The following is a 17,450-nucleotide window of genomic DNA, read 5'->3' on the forward strand; positions in this document are numbered from 1 at the left end:
CTGGAATACCCCCCTGGTCAGATTCAGCTGTTTTTGATGTTGGGTGTTTTGTACCTTCTCATTTATTTCTTAGTCATGTGTGGGAGTCCTTGACCTTCCTTATTATCCGGCTAAATGCCATGGTGCTGTCGACATCAGTGCCAGGTGTTTGACTAAGTGATAAGATGCAGGAGTTAGTACATTAATCTCTGGCTCACCATCATTGACCTTGACTAATGATTTGATGTGACGCACACCTACAGAAGCACTGTAATGTAATGTTGACGCACTCACATACACACACAACCATCATCGGCCATCCGACCAACTGAACAAGTCACCAAAGCAGTGAATTGAAGTCTTTAGTCCACAGTTGGACGACCGCTCTTCTGATCAGCAAGATGAATCTCATTGTAGCTTTCTCAATCACTTTCACCCTGGTCAGCACAGGTAACAAAGTTTTTTTTGTTTATGTTTATGAGACAATTGTGAAAAAGAAAGGTGCCATTCTCATGCACGTAGACATGCTGACTTCAGTCCTCTAGAGAAAAAGCTGAAGTAACAAAGACAGAACCTTCTGGATTGATGACATTTGCTAAGGTCTGTGTCCTTGTTTTTTCACAGTGGACATGCTACAGTGTTTCTCATGTGAGGGTGAAAGATGTACAAAATTCAAGTTGATGGAGTGTGCTGAAGGGAATGTGTGCTCAACCGTCACATATTTTCAGGAACCCCCAAGTAGGTCAATGGGCAATATGTCTGAAAACAACTTCCACGTTTTTCGTCATGTTGGGAGAGACATGAGTATTTAATGTTCTTTGTGTGTCAATTTCTCTCCTTAAGTAAATCCTGGTGTTCCTATCATGCAGTGGCGAAAATCTGCTATCAATTTTTTGAGGGACAGTTATATGACATTTTCTCAAGAGCAATTCCTGAGGGGGACACCAAAATTACTGCTGTACCACATAGCCTACATTGTAATATGTTAAATGTATATTATTAATATTATTGAAATGTCCTTATGTTTACAGAGATTTATTGGAGGGACAAATCACATTTTTCCCAGGATGGGGGGGTTCCCCCCGGGATTTCTGCCTATACTAACATGGTGTTAAAGGGTTGTCGAGATCATGTCAACGATTCCAGAGCTTGTCCCATACTAGACAACATATACAACATCTCACTAAACATTGGTTACGTCCGTGCTGCTATGACTTCTCTGTGCTGCAACACCACAGGATGTAATAACAAAACCCTTTCTGGTAAGAATATATAAATATATATATTTTTTAAATTACTTCTCGGTCAAGGAAGTAGCATTGACTTTAGTATGAGGTTCTATAAGTGTAACCTGCTTTCCAGTCCCCAGTGAAAAACCAAACGGACTACACTGCTTCACCTGTAAAAGTGAGAACGACACTGTGTGCAACCAAAAAGTTATGGAATGTGTTGGCATTGAAGACCGCTGCTTCATCCAAACCCAGGGTGAGTTCAAATGTAGTTGCACTGAATTCAATGCTTGCCTGCCTATCCTTGGTCAAGTCAGACATTGCCCAGCAACGTTCTAGAATGTTCTTTATCTCACAGGCATAAATTCCACTCTCCGGGGATGTGTGTCCAGAAATTACTGTGACAGACTATCTGGCAACTCTACCTGTTGTGAAAAATGTCGGTGCAACAGAGCTAGTGGTATGGGGGGCCTGTCTCTCTCACTCCTGCTGGCTCTTCCAGTCATACTACTGCTGTTCTAGAAGACTTCCTCAAGTCAGACAAGCCACAAGATTGCAAAAGAGTGACAGAGTTAGGGTTGGGTACATGACAACACCAGACATATTTCATATATCTAGTTTCTTTTTTCTTTCTACTAGGTGTTCGTAAAACACTGTGCAGTTATTGTGCACCTGTCTTATTTTATCCGTTTTTATAAATCAGTTTGATGGACTATGTATCATGATTACATTAGCTGACTGTGGTTTGTAACTTTTTGACAAAATATGAATGTAAATATGATGATTGTTTTGTTTCTGTCACAGCCACAGCCGTGCCCCCCTGGTTTGGCTTTGCCCTGCCCTAGTGTTTCCCTGTGTCTGTCATTGTCTTCACCTGTGTCTCGTTCAGTGGTTTCAGTTCTCGTTAGTCTCATTGTGTCCACCGGTGTCTTGATTGGTTCTGTGTGTTTAGGTTCCTGTTTTGTGTCCAGTCTTTGTCTTGTCCTTACCCTTTTTACTGTGAGTACCCTGTCTGTTTCCCGTTTTTGAAAATAAACCCCTTTGTTCGACACAACGCCTCGCTACTCTCCCGCGTTTGGGTCCTACCCCACCACACACCGTGACGGTTTCATATGTCTTTCTGTGAAATCTAAATTAAACATATTTGCTTCCAAAGTTATTGTGTGGTGTCTGATTTTGTGTATATATGAGCAACATGTTTAATTGAAATTAACAATGTTCTAACTGGTAACATAAGTGCTATTTAGTGGAACAAATGGCTAGTTTACAAGAAGCTGTCCTCAATGTTTGTGTGCGTTTGGATAATTTCCTAAATTTCGACAGTATATAGAGGACTAAAGCAATTTTCTTGTTGCAATAGTTTCAATAATTTTCTGGTAAAAATATGGGGGGTAAAACATTTTTATGAATACTAAGATAATTCTGATATAATATATTTTTCGCAAAGTATTTTTCCTAAGCAGTAGCTTAGGAAAAATAAGCAGTAGTTTTGCAACAAAAAAAAAAAGCAGTTTCCTAAGCAGTAGCTTTGACTTTCATTCTATCTATAACTATATTGGTTGCACAGTACTGTACCTGGCCATTCACCAGGATTCGGGGAATGATTAACTGCAAGACATTACATACTTTTTAACAAAACCATTTTTAACTCTTTTTCATCTTTTAAGAAACTCTGGCTACCCACGTGGTGCTGTCTTTTAAAATATTTTAACCTGAGGGTAAACTGTAATTCTCAGATAAACAACAGCTCTTGAAGATTAAACCATTACGTGACTCAGCTCTCCGTCATTTTCAAGAGTCATTTTCAGACTAACTCCCTCTGTTAGGTGGTCAGCACCTCACTTTTCATCACTCATTTTCAGCGCTTACACATTACTGCTACCTGACTGGATAAAGTCATCGGATTAGGTAGGGGTAGGGCTTGGTTGGGGATTTTTGATGTTCATGTCCCCGTAGTATCAGTCAGTCAATCAGTCAGCCAGCCACCAGGATGAGTTCCCTTCAGGAGGTGACATCCAGGATGGGGGTGACCAGAGTGTCACCCCAGGAGGCTCTGCAGAAGTGGGCCACACAGAAGGTAAATCATTCAGACACACAACTGGCTGTAGTCTAATGATTGTTTCAGTGATTAAAAGTACATATATTGTTTGAATTCAACATCGTTAATCAGTGAAAACGAACCGCTCACTTTCGAGTGGTGATTGACTTTTATGTTGAGGTTCTCTAATGTTGAACATACAAACAAACATGTGGTCCACCTGCCTAAGTCTGTACTTTCTGCAGGTAGAACGAAAATCATTCCAAAAAGTGATCGATGTCAGCTCGGAGGACTCCCATAAGGCAGGGATGAAACCTTTCTCTTTTGTTCGACAGGTAGAGTATCATTCTGTCGGTCTCTCCATCCATTCGTCTGTTTGTCTAGCTATTTGTCCATCTGTCTTTCTCTCCATCTCTCAAACTCTAGATGGGATGCGTGTGCATTTGAGAGTACTACTGTGTGTGTCTGTGCTGTATTACATGTGTATGTGCTGTGTGTATTACATGTGTATGTGCTGTGTGTGTGTCATGACCCAGGTCTTGGCTGGGTGTCTGTACCCAGAGCTCCTGCATGGCGACAGTCTTCCTCAAGACGCCAGGAAGAGAGTCCGGGACTTGCTGCGGGGCTGTGATGGAGGCAGCGTGGGTGAGTTGAAAGACTCATTGTTGAAACACCCCGAAACACTCATCCCAGCCCCTTGCGTCACCCTCCAACCAATCTCTCCCTGTTAATGTGAAGTCCAGGGACAGACCTTTGATTCTTTGCGCCCGAAGCGATGGGGAAGGCTGTACTTTAAAGCGGATGGGTTTCCATGACATGCAATCTTTGCACATCCCATAAGCTTTGTATCAACATGATTCGTGAAACAATTGTGAAAGAGAAAGTTTGACGCTCCGCTCCTACACAATTCAGACCCTTCCCGTCAGACTTCAGATTTATTCCGATTTGTGAAATTGCCAGGAAGAATGCTGACAACACGAGCAGTGAACCACACTTCACGGCTGCAGAACATTCCGTATGTCCCGAAAATATTAGTTTTCAATCTGTCTTCTTCGTTGGCAGGTTCTTATTCCGACTCCGCCGGCCTACTTCACGTCCAGCGCAGCGTCGCAGAGTTCATCACCCGTCGAGACGCTGGCGTGCCTTCACACTCCCAGAACATCTTCATCTCTGCTGGCTCTCAGCAAGCCCTGATGGTGAGACCAAGCAGAGATGTATCTCAGTGAAAGCCCAACGCCTTGAGACAGTTACACGTGCAGTCATTTAGACTCATTTTGCTCATGAGAACCTTGAAGGAACAGCTCATCATCCGTCGATTCATCCGCTCGGCAGGTGGTCCTCAAGCTTCTGGCCAGGGGGGAGGGGGTGTCCCAGACAGGTGTTTTAGCCCCCCAGCCCTGGCCCCACACTCTTCCCATGGTGCTGGATGTGGCGGGGGTCTGCCTGGTGCCCTACCCCCTCCATGAAGAACAGGGCTGGGCCCTGGAGGTGGATCAGCTTCACTGTGTACTCCAACATGCTAGGGGGCGCTGTCACCCCAGAGCAATTTACATCAGCAACCCAGGCAATCCAACAGGTAGGCTACTGTGATATTCTAAATCCATGTCAATTTGTTTTCAACAGAGTACCGTCTTTCATATGATGATGAGGCTGGCTATGACTCTATCTACTGTATTTCCTGTTGACCTACATTGTCCAGTTATTTGCTTTAATACCGTAGGTCATGTGCAGAGCAGACAATCAATAGAGGAAGTGATTAAATTTGCTGCTGAAGAAAAACTTTTCCTATTGGTTGACGAGGTAAATGACAATTTCCGAATTGACCCAAATGCACCATTTGGAGCCAGCTTGCATTACTTGCAGTACAAGTTTGCTTTGTGTTCCTTCGCAGTGTCACTGTGTCACACAGTCATGCATGACTCATCACCCCAGTTGCATGCCCCTCTGGACGTTCAACCCCCCTGACTCCCTCACACCCTTTCTTCCTCAACCCCGCCACCCCCACCACTCTGTCCTCTCTATGCCCTATAGGTTTACCAGGACAGTGTGTATGGGAAGGGCAGAGATTTTGTGTCCTATAAGAGGGTTCTGTTTGAGATGGGCAGACAGTACTCCAAGACGGTCCAGATGGCCTCCTTCCACTCCTTGTCCAAAAGCCTCCTGGGAGAGTGAGTTGGCCGGCCTGCAGTAACCCATTTGTAGGCCATACATTAAACAGTGTCCAGTGTTTGGACTCTGGGAAATGATTAACTAATGGTGATAATATTTTCAAACAGTTCCTTTCAATGGAATACATAGTATACATAGAATACAATGGAATACCTTGCCTCAGGGAGAATGTCCCTGTACTTGCTGCAAGTCGCTCTGGATAAGAGCGTCTGCTAAATGTAAATGTAATGTTTGTGTCTTTGTGGTTTCTCCCTGTGTGTAGGTGTGGACTGCGAGCAGGCTACATGGAGCTGGTTAACGTGGACCCAGATGTGATGCTGTTTGCTGAGACACTATTCTGTTGTAGCATCTGCGCCCCGGTTACAGGACAGCTGGCTCTGGAGGTTATGGTCCACCCCCCTGAGCCTGGCGAGCTCTCCTACGGAACGTACAAACAGGTGACGTTGTCACACGCTTGGCAGTTACACCACAAGAAAACATCAATATGAAAGTGTCAAATTGACTTGAAACTGAACTGAACTTGAGTAACACAACTTTGGCTTGTTGCTTTTGTTTATTCATGTTTAATATAAAATGTTCAGACTAAACCTAGAAGTAACTCATGACTGAAAAGACTGATTGAACTCTTGTTTTCCACCAAGGAGGTTCTCTCCAATCGGAACACTCTGGCCCAGAATGCTCAACGGGCTTGGGAGTGTCTGATTGGTCTGCCAGGTGTAAGCTGTCAGCCAGTAATGGGAGGTGTCTCTCTGTACCCCAAACTGAGCCCTCCCCCTGCACTGATGGCACAGGCAAAGGTGAGAACAAACACACACACCCTTGCTAGTTTTCCAGCCATGCCCAATGTCATCCCTTTATACCCTGATATTAGGAAACTGAGCTGCAGATTACTAATGGGATGACAAAAACATGTCACTGAGTTAAAACAATATTTGTATCCTTTCTTTGTGTGTAGGCATTGCAAGTGGAGGTAGATGTGTTGTACAGTCACCTGTTACTGGAGGAGGAGGGTGTGTGCGTAGGAGCAGGGAGTCAACATGGGCAGAGAGAGGGCAGTTATCACCTCAGGTATGAGACTGTTACTGTGTGTGTTTGTGTGTGCGTGTTTTGGTTCCTGTGACAACCTTTGTTTTCCCCACCAAGACTGTGTATCCTGACCCGTCCTGACACGCTGGAGGAGGTCTTGAGCCGCCTGACCTCGTTTCACCTCCGCCTCCTGGACCAAGACTCCCAGCATGCACTGGGGTGTGGCTCAACAACAATAGAATGAGATTCCCTTGACTTTACTGTCGAAATAACCTGTAGTTCCTCTAAGGAGAGAGAAGGCCTAACAAATAACTTTTATTTGTATTGGGGGGATCATGAATTGTACTCGGTCATGAAACAATAAACGAGATGTAACTCTGTGGTTAAACTTTGGAGTATAAATGTGTAACTTTCTCTGTATTATTAACTGTTGAATGTGTGGAAGGATATTTCAGCGTATGGTTTCGTTAGCCTCCTGTGGACACAGTGCTGTCCTTCAGGGACATGTCTTAGTCTTGGAACAGGTGGAACTAGGAACATGGACTCCCAGGGGAGGGTGTCCCAGTGTGTACACGACTTGTGAACAGGTCGAAGACCGAATTCTTTAGTGTATGTGAATCTGTTTGTGTGTGTCTGTGTGAGAGAGGGGAGTGTACAGTATTCATAGGGGGAAGATAACAGAGTTGTGTGAGAAGTTAAGGGAGGGGTATAAAAAGATCCTCCCAAAATCTGGGGAGGAAAGATGATGAAATGAGCTCTTTTCCTGCTGCAGGTTAACTATGGTGAGTAGCTGTTCTCTCCAACTCAACGCCAGGCTTCTTTCACTAGAGCCACTGTCCAAGTACCGTTAGAAAATTCCAGTAGTAGAGTGCAGTAATGAGACCTGTAATATTGTTATTTGTGTGCTTGTGGAATGCCCAGCCAACCCGCTTCTCTCATCCCTACGGCTGTCAGGTAAGAGACATCACTTAGGCCATGCCTTAGGTTGCTATCAGGTGGAAACCTTGTACTTCCAAACCTGTTACTTTTCAGGAGAAAAAAACCCCCTAGTGTTTATAAAATAATTGAACAAAGTGCCAGTAAAGTTTTTATATCGTCAGATCCTTGCATATGTCATGTGCGGCAGTGAGGAGATTTAGTTACAAAGTCCATTTCATACCTTTCATCGGTTAAATATTTGTAAAACCCACAGACAAACGTTTATGTTGAGCCATAGCCCACCTGACAGCGACGATATGCAAGTTTGTGTTATGGTGTGTGGTGTGGTAGGACCCAAACACATGAGGTAGCCAGACTGAGAATTAAACAAGAATCAGGAAACTGCCAGGGTACTCACAGTAAAAAGGGTAAGGACAAGACAAAGACTGGAAACAAAACAGGAACCTAAATACACAGAACCAAACAAGACACAGGTGGACACAATGAGACTAACGAGAACTGAAACCACTCCACGAGACACAGGTGAAGACAATGACAGACACAGGGGCTGTGTTCGAAATCTTAGATAGCTGTCTTAATCCTTGATCTCTTACTGGACAGGTGTCTGACGAGACAGGTCCTTTCGGGGGAAGGTATCTCCAAAACCGTTGATTTCGAACAGTCTATTAAGATAGGATGTACGTCATCGCGCTGCGTGTACTTATGTGCTCGCACTAGCGCGCTCTGTCAGACGGCAGTCAATTACATCTTCCTTCAACGTACTTTGCAACTTGCATTTGTTTTCGAGAGTTTATTGTCACACAAGTTTATTGTCAAACAATTTCACATCATAAACAACCTTCACTTTCTTAACTATCTTGCCTTAAATACAGATAAATACCAGAGCTAACGTTAGCAAGCCCGTTAACAATCTTCAGCTACCGATAGCGACCTGGCTAACGGATAACTAATTCAGACTATTTTTTGTTAATCAATCATGGCATAATTACACAGTACACTGTTTATTTCTCTGTAACTTTTTAAAAAAATAAGCAAAAAAAGCAAAGAAACTTACATTAATGAATACTTTTGGCCAGCACTTCAGTGGTTTGTTCCGCCATCTTATTAATATTTTTTCTCTGGTTTGGGTTCTGGCGCACAGAGTTATGGGTAATACCTGCCACCATTAAGACAGCACGGCAGCTCATATGCTCTCTTGAAAAATGACCGTTATGTGACGTATTTCAAGGTATCTTATTAAAGCGGAAGAGAAGGTTTAAGACATTTCGAACAGTCCCTGCTCTCCTAATAGGAAGGAAGGAAGGAAGGAGGCATTTTAAGACATTTCGAACAGAGCCAGGGAAACACTAGGGCAGGGCAAAACCAAAACAAAACAAGGGGGCATGGCTGTGGTGGCCGTGACAGTTTGTAGCAAGCCTAAAAGAATGCTGTTTGCTCAGTTATGGTTTACGGAAAACAATAAACATAAACAAAAATATTGATCCACAAACCAAGATCAAGCATTCTAGACGAAGACGCAACCCCTTGACAAATCCCCAAATAGATTCAATCCGTTTGTCTCCGAGCGAACTGCTCCCATATTCTCAAGGTGTGTTGTGTGGTGTGTGTATTTCAAGACGTGTATATCCATCTTCTCTGTTTCCAGATCTCTCCGCAGCACCTCAGTAGAGCCACATACTGCCACACCTGTGGATGTACCTCGGTCGGCCCCTAACTGGGTCATGACTGCTGGCCACTGTGCTTCACGAGTAAACACCCCCAGTGGCACCTCCGTGCCTGATCGTTTCACCGCGGAGTCTGACTGCGGCCTTTGATGTGTGCGCGTGTGGTGTCAGATCTGGTTCGTGCCGTGTGGCTCTGAGGGAGTATGACCTCACCGCTGAGGAGAATGAGGAGCAGATCAAAGGGGTGGAGAGGATGGCGGTGCACCCCGGCTGGAATGATAAATGTGTGGCCTCCGGGTGAGGAGGACACACACACACACATGCAGGCACACATACACACCTTGACACACAGACACACACAGACACACAAACATGCAGGCATACACACACGTAGACACAGAGACTCACAGACACACACACATACAAGAACACAAACACGTAGACACACATACACACACACACACTGTCGAGGATTTCAGCCTCAATATCCATGACATTTATCCACCTGGTTTGCAATGACGTTTTGTTACCACCGGGTGGCAGGATGGGATTTGAATTTGTCAGGAGCATCCTGTCTGTGAGTTAAACCTTATTTATTTACCAGTCTACTGGAAGGTAGAGATGACTCTACAGTATGAAGAAAAATTCCACAACATATTTTTTATTCATAACCAATAAGGCATTAATCATATGCCACATTCCCCCCAAAAGGGATTAATTCATCTAACTAGCTAGTGTCCCACCTGACAACATTTTAGTCTTTAGTCCCTTTCTATATTGTCTATCTGTATGTATGGTGAGAGAGGGATTTTCTAAGAGGGATATTGCTTTTTACAATGTTTACAATGTCTCTTTTATTGTCTACGAAGACGTCATTCTTCAGTAACAGTTTTACAGACTCTGAATGAGTCAACACTCCCAGGCGAGTCACTGACATCTGTTTCAGCAGAGTAGTGAACAACAGTTAGAGGCCAGGATGTGTTCGTCTGGCTAGGGGGTAGAGGCCAAAATGGGAAGTTTAAACGGTAAATGGACTGCATTTGTAAGCTTCCCAATTTTTGCCTCTCATTCACCCATTTACACTTTCACTCACACATACCGACGGCGGCGGAGCTGCCGTGCAAGGCGCCGGGCTGCCCATCGGGAGCAACTTGGGGTTCAGAGTCTTGCTCAAGTACACTTTGGCACGTGGCCTTGTGATTAACAGACGACCCTCTCTACCCCCTGAGCCACAGCCGCCCAAAGTTTAGTAGGACGGATACGCTTACCACACGCACACACATTCAATCGTGCGCGTCAGGCTGAAAAATGCAGAGAGGGAGATTTGAAGGACCTATTACGTCAGTTGTTTTACTCATTGAGAGAATGAATGGGCTTCAGATCACAGGCCATTGGCTCTGCGCTCATTACTGAGGGATGCATTAAGTCCCAGGTCGTAAATAATGCGATGGCTGTCGCACAACAGGGCCCAGCCTGCAGGAGCCAGCATCCATCTTTCATTTCTCCATTTCCCCCTCTCTCTCTCTCTCTCTCTCTCTCTCTCTCTTCCCCCTATTTCTCTCTTTTCCTCTCCTTCTCTCTCTCTCTCCCCCTCCCTCTCTGTCTCCCCCTTTCTCTCACACTCTCCTTTATCTCTCTCCCTTTCTCTTCCTCTCCCTATCTGCTCCCCCCCACTCTCTCTCTCTCGCTCTCTCTCACCCTCTTCATGGAGTGTGGAGCACAATTTCGCACATGCTCTGTAATTATTCCAGCCCTGGTCTCAGCTGGGGAGTGTGTTTTTTCCGAGCGAGGGATCGTTCCTCAAAAGCACATCCCTCCTTCATGCCCCTAGAAGGGGTTTGTGTGTGTGTGTGGGGGGGGCGGGGGGGGGGGGGGTGGGCAGCACACATCTCCTCAGCTTCACACAACAAAAATGCAGAATCAGCATCTTATCAGATGGGGGAAGGGGGTGCTGACTGAGACACCCAATGTGGGCATATCTGTCTGTGCTGCTCACTGCAAAAGATGGTCTCGGCGCTTGCTTCCTGGCTAATCCTTTCCTCACTGGACGGAAGAAACAAAGCGGTGGCCGTACATCTGAGCGTGTCACCCTGACTTCCAAAGAGATGAACGGAGGATTTGACCAATGTTCTGCTCACATTCCTCGAGCCACGTCGGCAACGTTCAGACCTGTAAGCGCAGAGGCCATTCCATCCATGAGCTTGGCTCCGGATGACCCCGTCTCTCTGTCTTCCACAGAAACGCGGTCCTCCCTCGGTCTCTTTCTCCATTTAACTCTGGCTTGCTCACGTGGGATACGTACAGTTCCTCAGCTCCTTCGTCGACGTGCAAGCCAGTTCGTCCTCCACCTCTCTCTCTCTCTCTCTCTCTCTCTCTCTCTCTCTCTCTCTCTCTCTCTCTCTCTCTCTCTCTCTCTCTCTCTGTCTCTCTCTCTGTCTCTCTATCTCCATCATCCAGGCGCCGTCAGCGGCAGCTGTTGAGAGATCCCGGCCCGGTTCTCTCCCTGCCCCCCACCCCCACCAACACCACCTCCACCCATTTCCTGTGCAGTCCAAGAGAGGAGGGGGGAAGAAAAAAAAACTCCTCAAAAACACGCGCGCGCTGTCCCAGAACGAGACGCTCCCTCGGTGCTAATGTAGGAAACACTTGAACGATCAAAGGCCGGGTCCATTTTGGTAGCAGGGAGAGTGGTGCATCCTGTGATGGCATTTTTTGATATAGTTACTAAGAATGTATTTTTAATAGACTGAGGTTGTGTTTAAACAAATGGATGTTGCAGTTGGTCTTAAGGTATTTATGGTGTTGGGTTATGATGCCTGATTGAGAAGCTAGGGGCACGGAGGTTGGGGGATGTTTGAGTTCTGTGGCCTAAAGGGAGATGGATCAGTTGATCTAGCAGCCCTGACCTTTTGGCCGAGGAGATTGTGTCCTGTGTCCTGTTTGTGTTTCATTAAGGGTATCTTTACTGTCCTCATTTAGAGAAAGAGCCGTGACATCAAAAGACTTTGGTCACTTGACCTGGGGGGTTATATTGTCTTAACTGTCACTGAGCAGTGCTGACCAATCAACAGAGTTCAGAGGAATCATTTGATCTAAAGTTTATATAAGGCAGGGGTTTATGATTGTTCTTCATCACTCTGGCGAACGACCTGTGGCTAGCACCTCCTTCGTTATGACTGATCACAAAGTACTTTGTTAAATCATGATCTGTATAAGCAAAATAAATTGTAATAAACCCACATCTCTTGACTACTCAGATCTACACAGTGCCGCTTGAATTTCCACCATTACACTTGGTGGCCAGTAGGGGCATCCTCATTGGTCTACGGCGTTCAGCAGGCGGCTCCCCTCGGCGAATTGATCTTCCGGCAAAAAGCCGCCTTTCCTTCCGCCATGCGTGAGACAGCAGGGCCAGGGGGGGCGCCCGTTGGACGTTTTGTGGCTGACGCGGGGTCTTCAAAAGAACCGGTGAGATATTCTTTTGTTACTGTGTGATATTGAATTGTCTAAATGTGTGTTTTTTTTAGGCTATTGTCAATAATTCGGTTAAGTAAGTAATTGGGCAGAGGTAAAACTGTCCTGTACGTGTAAAGTCGTACGAATTAATAAGGTAAGGTTGTTGAACCTACCTTTTACGTGAAAGTCGTAAAAGAAATGTCTGCAGAAGTGTGTCGACGGACACACACAGAGGTAGTGTTGTTGACGAACAAACACATAGAGGGAGATAAATTCACATGTTATATTGTGTTATGTGTCTTTTTGAGACCCTAAGGATTAGAATATGTTGGGTTAGTGATAGTTTGAGAAATTGTATTGGCATTGGTGCAGTTCTTATTTATTAACGGCCTAAACGTGATTCTAAGTCCCGAGAGAAAAGTATACTTGTGAGGAAATCAGCTGTGTGAGTGAGAGTGTTTACAAAGGGTTTGAGTCCCTGAAGGTGGAGAACAAAGAAATTTAAGTTTGCAACACGCGTGTTCATTTTTTGTTTTAATTGCAAGTTATGTTTTTTTGAGGTTAAAAGAAGTATGAGTAACCAATGATGTCTACTATTCAAGCTATATACAAATTACAAAAATCAAAATTTTAATTAATTTTCGGTTTGAATATTTGTAATTTATGATTGTGCAGTTATTTTCATTGAAAGTTGGGAAGTCGGAATTTAATTGTTTTTAGAAACGAAAAGGAGTAATTGTGTCTTTATTTTCCGTCGTTGGTTATCGTTTATGGATTGTAATTCTGAAAATGAATGGTCTGGAGGCAGAATTGACCTGTCCAAACATCGATTACATGAAGCAAAAGTATGGTAACGATAGTTTATTGCAAATGCAAATATGGATTGATAAATGTGGATTTTCGAGTGTGGAGTCGTTTTGTTTTAATGGGACTTTACACCCTTGTTACAAGTATAGAAGCTCTGTTCGTGTGGATAGTGAGGGAAAACATCATACTCCACCACCTTCTGGCCCATTGGTATATCCAGGACGCGATATAGCTGATATATTTTGGTATTGTTGGGGTAGAATTAGATCACGTTTACCAGAAGGATGGGTGGGAGTGTGTGCTAAGGTGATGTTAGTTAGTAAGACGTTGATTAAGCCTTTAGGTAATGTGACGGTTGATTCAGGCAGACAGAGACGAGCTGCTCCTGTTGGATCTTTTGATAGTGAATTTACATAGATGATATTGGAGTACCAAGAGGGGTGCCTACTGAGTTTAAAGCTAGAAATCAGGTAGCTGCAGGACTAGAATCATTCTTTTGCGTACATTGTACGGTTAACAAAAATGTGGATTGGATTAATTATATATATTATAATCAGCAACGTTTTATTAATTACACTGTTGATGCGATTTCTGGATTATCAGAACAATTGGCTAAGACTTCAGAGATGGCATGGCAAAACAGGATTGCTCTAGACATGTTGTTGGCTGAAAAAGGGGGTGTTTGTGTACTTTTCAATAATACATGTTGTACGTACATTCCCAATAATACAGTGAGTGATGGGTCAGTCACTAAAGCATTATCAAGCATGCGTACTTTGAGTTTAGAATTGTCTGAACATTCTGGATTTGATGATTCAAAAGGAGTTTGGTCATGGATTGACGGTTCTTGGGAAATGTTTGGTAAATGGAAGGCAGTTCTTCTGTCTGTTTTGTGTGGAATAGGTGTCATTTTGTTGATACTATTGTTTTTGGCTTGTTGTCTGTTTCCCTGTGTAAGGAAGATTGTGGAAAAGACAATGGCTAAATCATTTGCTGTTCAAATGATGAACTATAGTCCCTTAGAGGATTCTGACTGGGTTCCACCATTTAAGGATGAAGAGGCTACTGTGAGTGATATGTAATTCTCTTGTTATTTTTGGGGTTATGTTTTGATTAAAGGGGGTTACTTTATTTTCTTGCCTCCATATCTGTATGAATGTTTTATATTTTTGTATGCTTATGCTTTTGTATGCCTTTGTTGTTTGAAAAAAAAAGTAAGGAATGTGATGGCATTTTTTGATATAGTTACTAAGAATGTATTTTTAATAGACTGAGGTTGTGTTTAAACAAATGGATGTTGCAGTTGGTCTTAAGGTATTTATGGTGTTGGGTTATGATGCCTGATTGAGAAGCTAGGGGCACGGAGGTTGGGGGATGTTTGAGTTCTGTGGCCTAAAGGGAGATGGATCAGTTGATCTAGCAGCCCTGACCTTTTGGCCGAGGAGATTGTGTCCTGTGTCCTGTTTGTGTTTCATTAAGGGTATCTTTACTGTCCTCATTTAGAGAAAGAGCCGTGACATCAAAAGACTTTGGTCACTTGACCTGGGGGGTTATATTGTCTTAACTGTCACTGAGCAGTGCTGACCAATCAACAGAGTTCAGAGGAATCATTTGATCTAAAGTTTATATAAGGCAGGGGTTTATGATTGTTCTTCATCACTCTGGCGAACGACCTGTGGCTAGCACCTCCTTCGTTATGACTGATCACAAAGTACTTTGTTAAATCATGATCTGTATAGGCAAAATAAATTGTAATAAACCCACATCTCTTGACTACTCAGATCTACACAGTGCCGCTTGAATTTCCACCATTACAATCCTCTCTGGCCTGGAGGAGGGACTGGAGGGATACGCAGTGGAGGACACAGGGTGTCGATGGTCTTCTGCTGCTTTCACGGCTGCCCGTTTCACTTCGCTCAGTGTGAACGTGTGTGTTTGTGTGTGCATGCATGTTATAATGTTGTTGTGATCCAACCTGTTTTTGCCGAATGTAAAAAACACACACACACATACCTACTTGCAGACATCATGTGCGTCTATGCATCCATACATATTCATACACATATGTATATGACGTATATCACATACGTATACAAGCTCGCATAGACCGTACACATGTTCCAATCATTGGATGACTCATTTGTGAACCACGATGTAGGTCGATCCCGATCAATGTGAAGAGAAGATGGCTTCAAACTGGGCCTGTTTTAGCCACGGCTACCAAGCCCCTGTCTGTAATGGTCCGCTGTCACTTTTCATATTCCGCTACCTGCGTCTCTAACGCGGTTAGCGTCAACCTAATCAAATCACCGGCCCGTATTCCCTGCTCCTGCCCGCTGCATGCCTGCAGAGATGAAGACCTCGCTGATTACTGTTCCAATCACCACGGTTACGGTTCCACCGTTGCTCATGGTCTGTACATACATCGTGTAGACATGAGGTGTAGCTGCCCCACAGGACCCAGTGAGGAGACCTGGGTGAGTAGAGGAAGTTCGTCTTGATGTGGGTCAACAACGCGATAGGAGCGTTTCCTGGATGTGGAGCAATGGCAGCTGTCAACAACACTCAAAGGATCTTTTAAAAATAAACTCAAGATAACGTTTTTAGGTTACTTGCCAACTTTTGACAATTTATTGTATTATGTAAAAAAAAAAGTGTTCCTTTTGGGAGGACGTGTGGGAATGAACAAAGGAATGAACAAAGTGGTTCCTTAACAGAAAAATACAACATCTCCTTTGTGAAACCACAACTGCCTGTGCTTAAAATTCTATGACAGGCTGATTGAAAGAATAGTTTGACTGAATTCTGTAAATGAATCGTTTGAATGAATCATCAAGACCTCCTGCCCCCTATCCATTTCTGAGTTTTTTAAGTGAATCATTTTTGGTTTGTTCTGCCCTACATTGCTACTGTAAGTGACCTTGTCTGTGTGAGATTGAAGGGGAACGACTAGGAGAGACCAGGAGAGACAAAACGGCTGAGAGAGACCAGGAGGGAAAGTGAGAGACAGGGAAAGCCTTGGAGAGACAGAGAGTACCAGGAAAGACTATGAGAGACAGGAAAAGACCAGGAGAGACCAGGAGTGACAGGGAGAGCTTGTTCAAGGTGCCATCGCTGGTGGTACGCCCACCATACTTACCCCACCTTTCTCTCTCTGTCTCACTCTCTTTACCCAGATTTCCCCATTGTGGTACGAATAAAGGTATAGCTTAACTTATCTCTCAGATCCAAGGTTATTCACTGTTACTGTACGTTGTTATTGTCATTTCATGTCTGTCTCTGTCTAGGTTCTCTGGCCCCAGTCCCGACAGGGTTTTGTTATGAACACGTTGTCGTCGACACAGCAGCTGGTGAACACCTTGTCCTGATTTAGCCTCGTTGCTCCCAGGCGCCAGGGCTAGGTCTATACAGTGAGCTCATTATAGCTTGAGACAGGATAATTGCTGGTGTTTGAAATGTCAGGCTACATTACCATGGCTACTTAATTTGCTGTGGTGATGTGATATCAGTGTGTATGACATTTAGCTGTTCTTTTATGGCGTACCTTCTTTCTTCATACAGGATAGTACTTTGACTTACCTTCTTGCTGAAGTAATACGTGTTTTCAGTTTCTTTCTGTGACCTATAAGGCAGGATGGAGGCACAGAATCAGTTGTTTGTTGATCCGTCGTCGTTTTAGAAGTAGCGACGTGAGCAAGTGGCACGCACGGCTCACAGCTTTCTGAGAAGCGATGCCTAATACAACCATGTTGCCATGGATACCCAGCCTGCTCTGACTGGGATGACTACCAGCTCAGCCACCTCATGTACTTCCTATGAAGGACATGAAAAACACACGCAGTGCACTGTACACTTGTTCCCGCAAGCGACGGGCAAACTCACACGTTGCCTCCGTCTCTCTCTCTCTCTCTCTCTCTCTCTCTCTCTCTCTCTCTCTCTCTCTCTCTCTCTCTCTCTCTCTCTCTCTCTCTCTCTCTCTCTCTCTGTTGGCTGGACAATAGCCCCCCCCCCTTCCTCAGACCCAGGGAGACCATGGCTCTCTCTGTCTCTTCCTTGTCTTCTCTCTCTCTTTTTCCCTCTCTGTCACTTTCCCTCCCTCTGTCACTCTCCCCCCCTCTCACTCTCTCTCTCTCTCTCTCCCCC

General features: G+C 44.5%; 1 protein-coding gene and 1 long non-coding RNA gene across 3 annotated transcripts; both read left to right on the top strand.

Annotated features, from left to right (window-relative positions):
- Nucleotides 1-1,063: 1,063 nt before the first annotated feature.
- LOC134013084 (uncharacterized) lies at nt 1,064-1,983 on the top strand. The gene is made up of 3 exons (XR_009928674.1): nt 1,064-1,241; nt 1,342-1,464; nt 1,567-1,983. It is a non-coding gene; the product is annotated as an uncharacterized LOC134013084 (long non-coding RNA).
- Nucleotides 1,984-3,120: 1,137 nt separating this feature from the next.
- Nucleotides 3,121-6,757, top strand: gptl (glutamic--pyruvic transaminase-like). 2 transcript variants are annotated; one of them, XM_062452562.1, is made up of 11 exons: nt 3,122-3,285; nt 3,492-3,581; nt 3,783-3,891; nt 4,309-4,442; nt 4,579-4,822; nt 4,967-5,046; nt 5,278-5,414; nt 5,678-5,852; nt 6,057-6,212; nt 6,371-6,483; nt 6,559-6,757. In XM_062452562.1, the coding sequence occupies exons 1-11, from the start codon at nt 3,199-3,201 to the stop codon at nt 6,683-6,685; spliced, it is 1,452 nt and encodes a 483-aa protein (XP_062308546.1). In that variant the 5' UTR covers nt 3,122-3,198; the 3' UTR covers nt 6,686-6,757. The 2 variants fall into 2 exon arrangements, with proteins under 2 accessions (XP_062308547.1, XP_062308546.1); XM_062452563.1 differs by lacking the exon at nt 6,371-6,483 and having other exon boundaries at nt 3,121-3,285; nt 6,559-6,738.
- The last annotated feature ends 10,693 nt before the right edge of the window (nt 6,758-17,450 follow it).

Source organism: Osmerus eperlanus, chromosome 26 (genome assembly GCF_963692335.1).
Source record: "Osmerus eperlanus chromosome 26, fOsmEpe2.1, whole genome shotgun sequence".
NCBI classification, from domain to species: Eukaryota; Metazoa; Chordata; class Actinopteri; order Osmeriformes; family Osmeridae; genus Osmerus; species Osmerus eperlanus.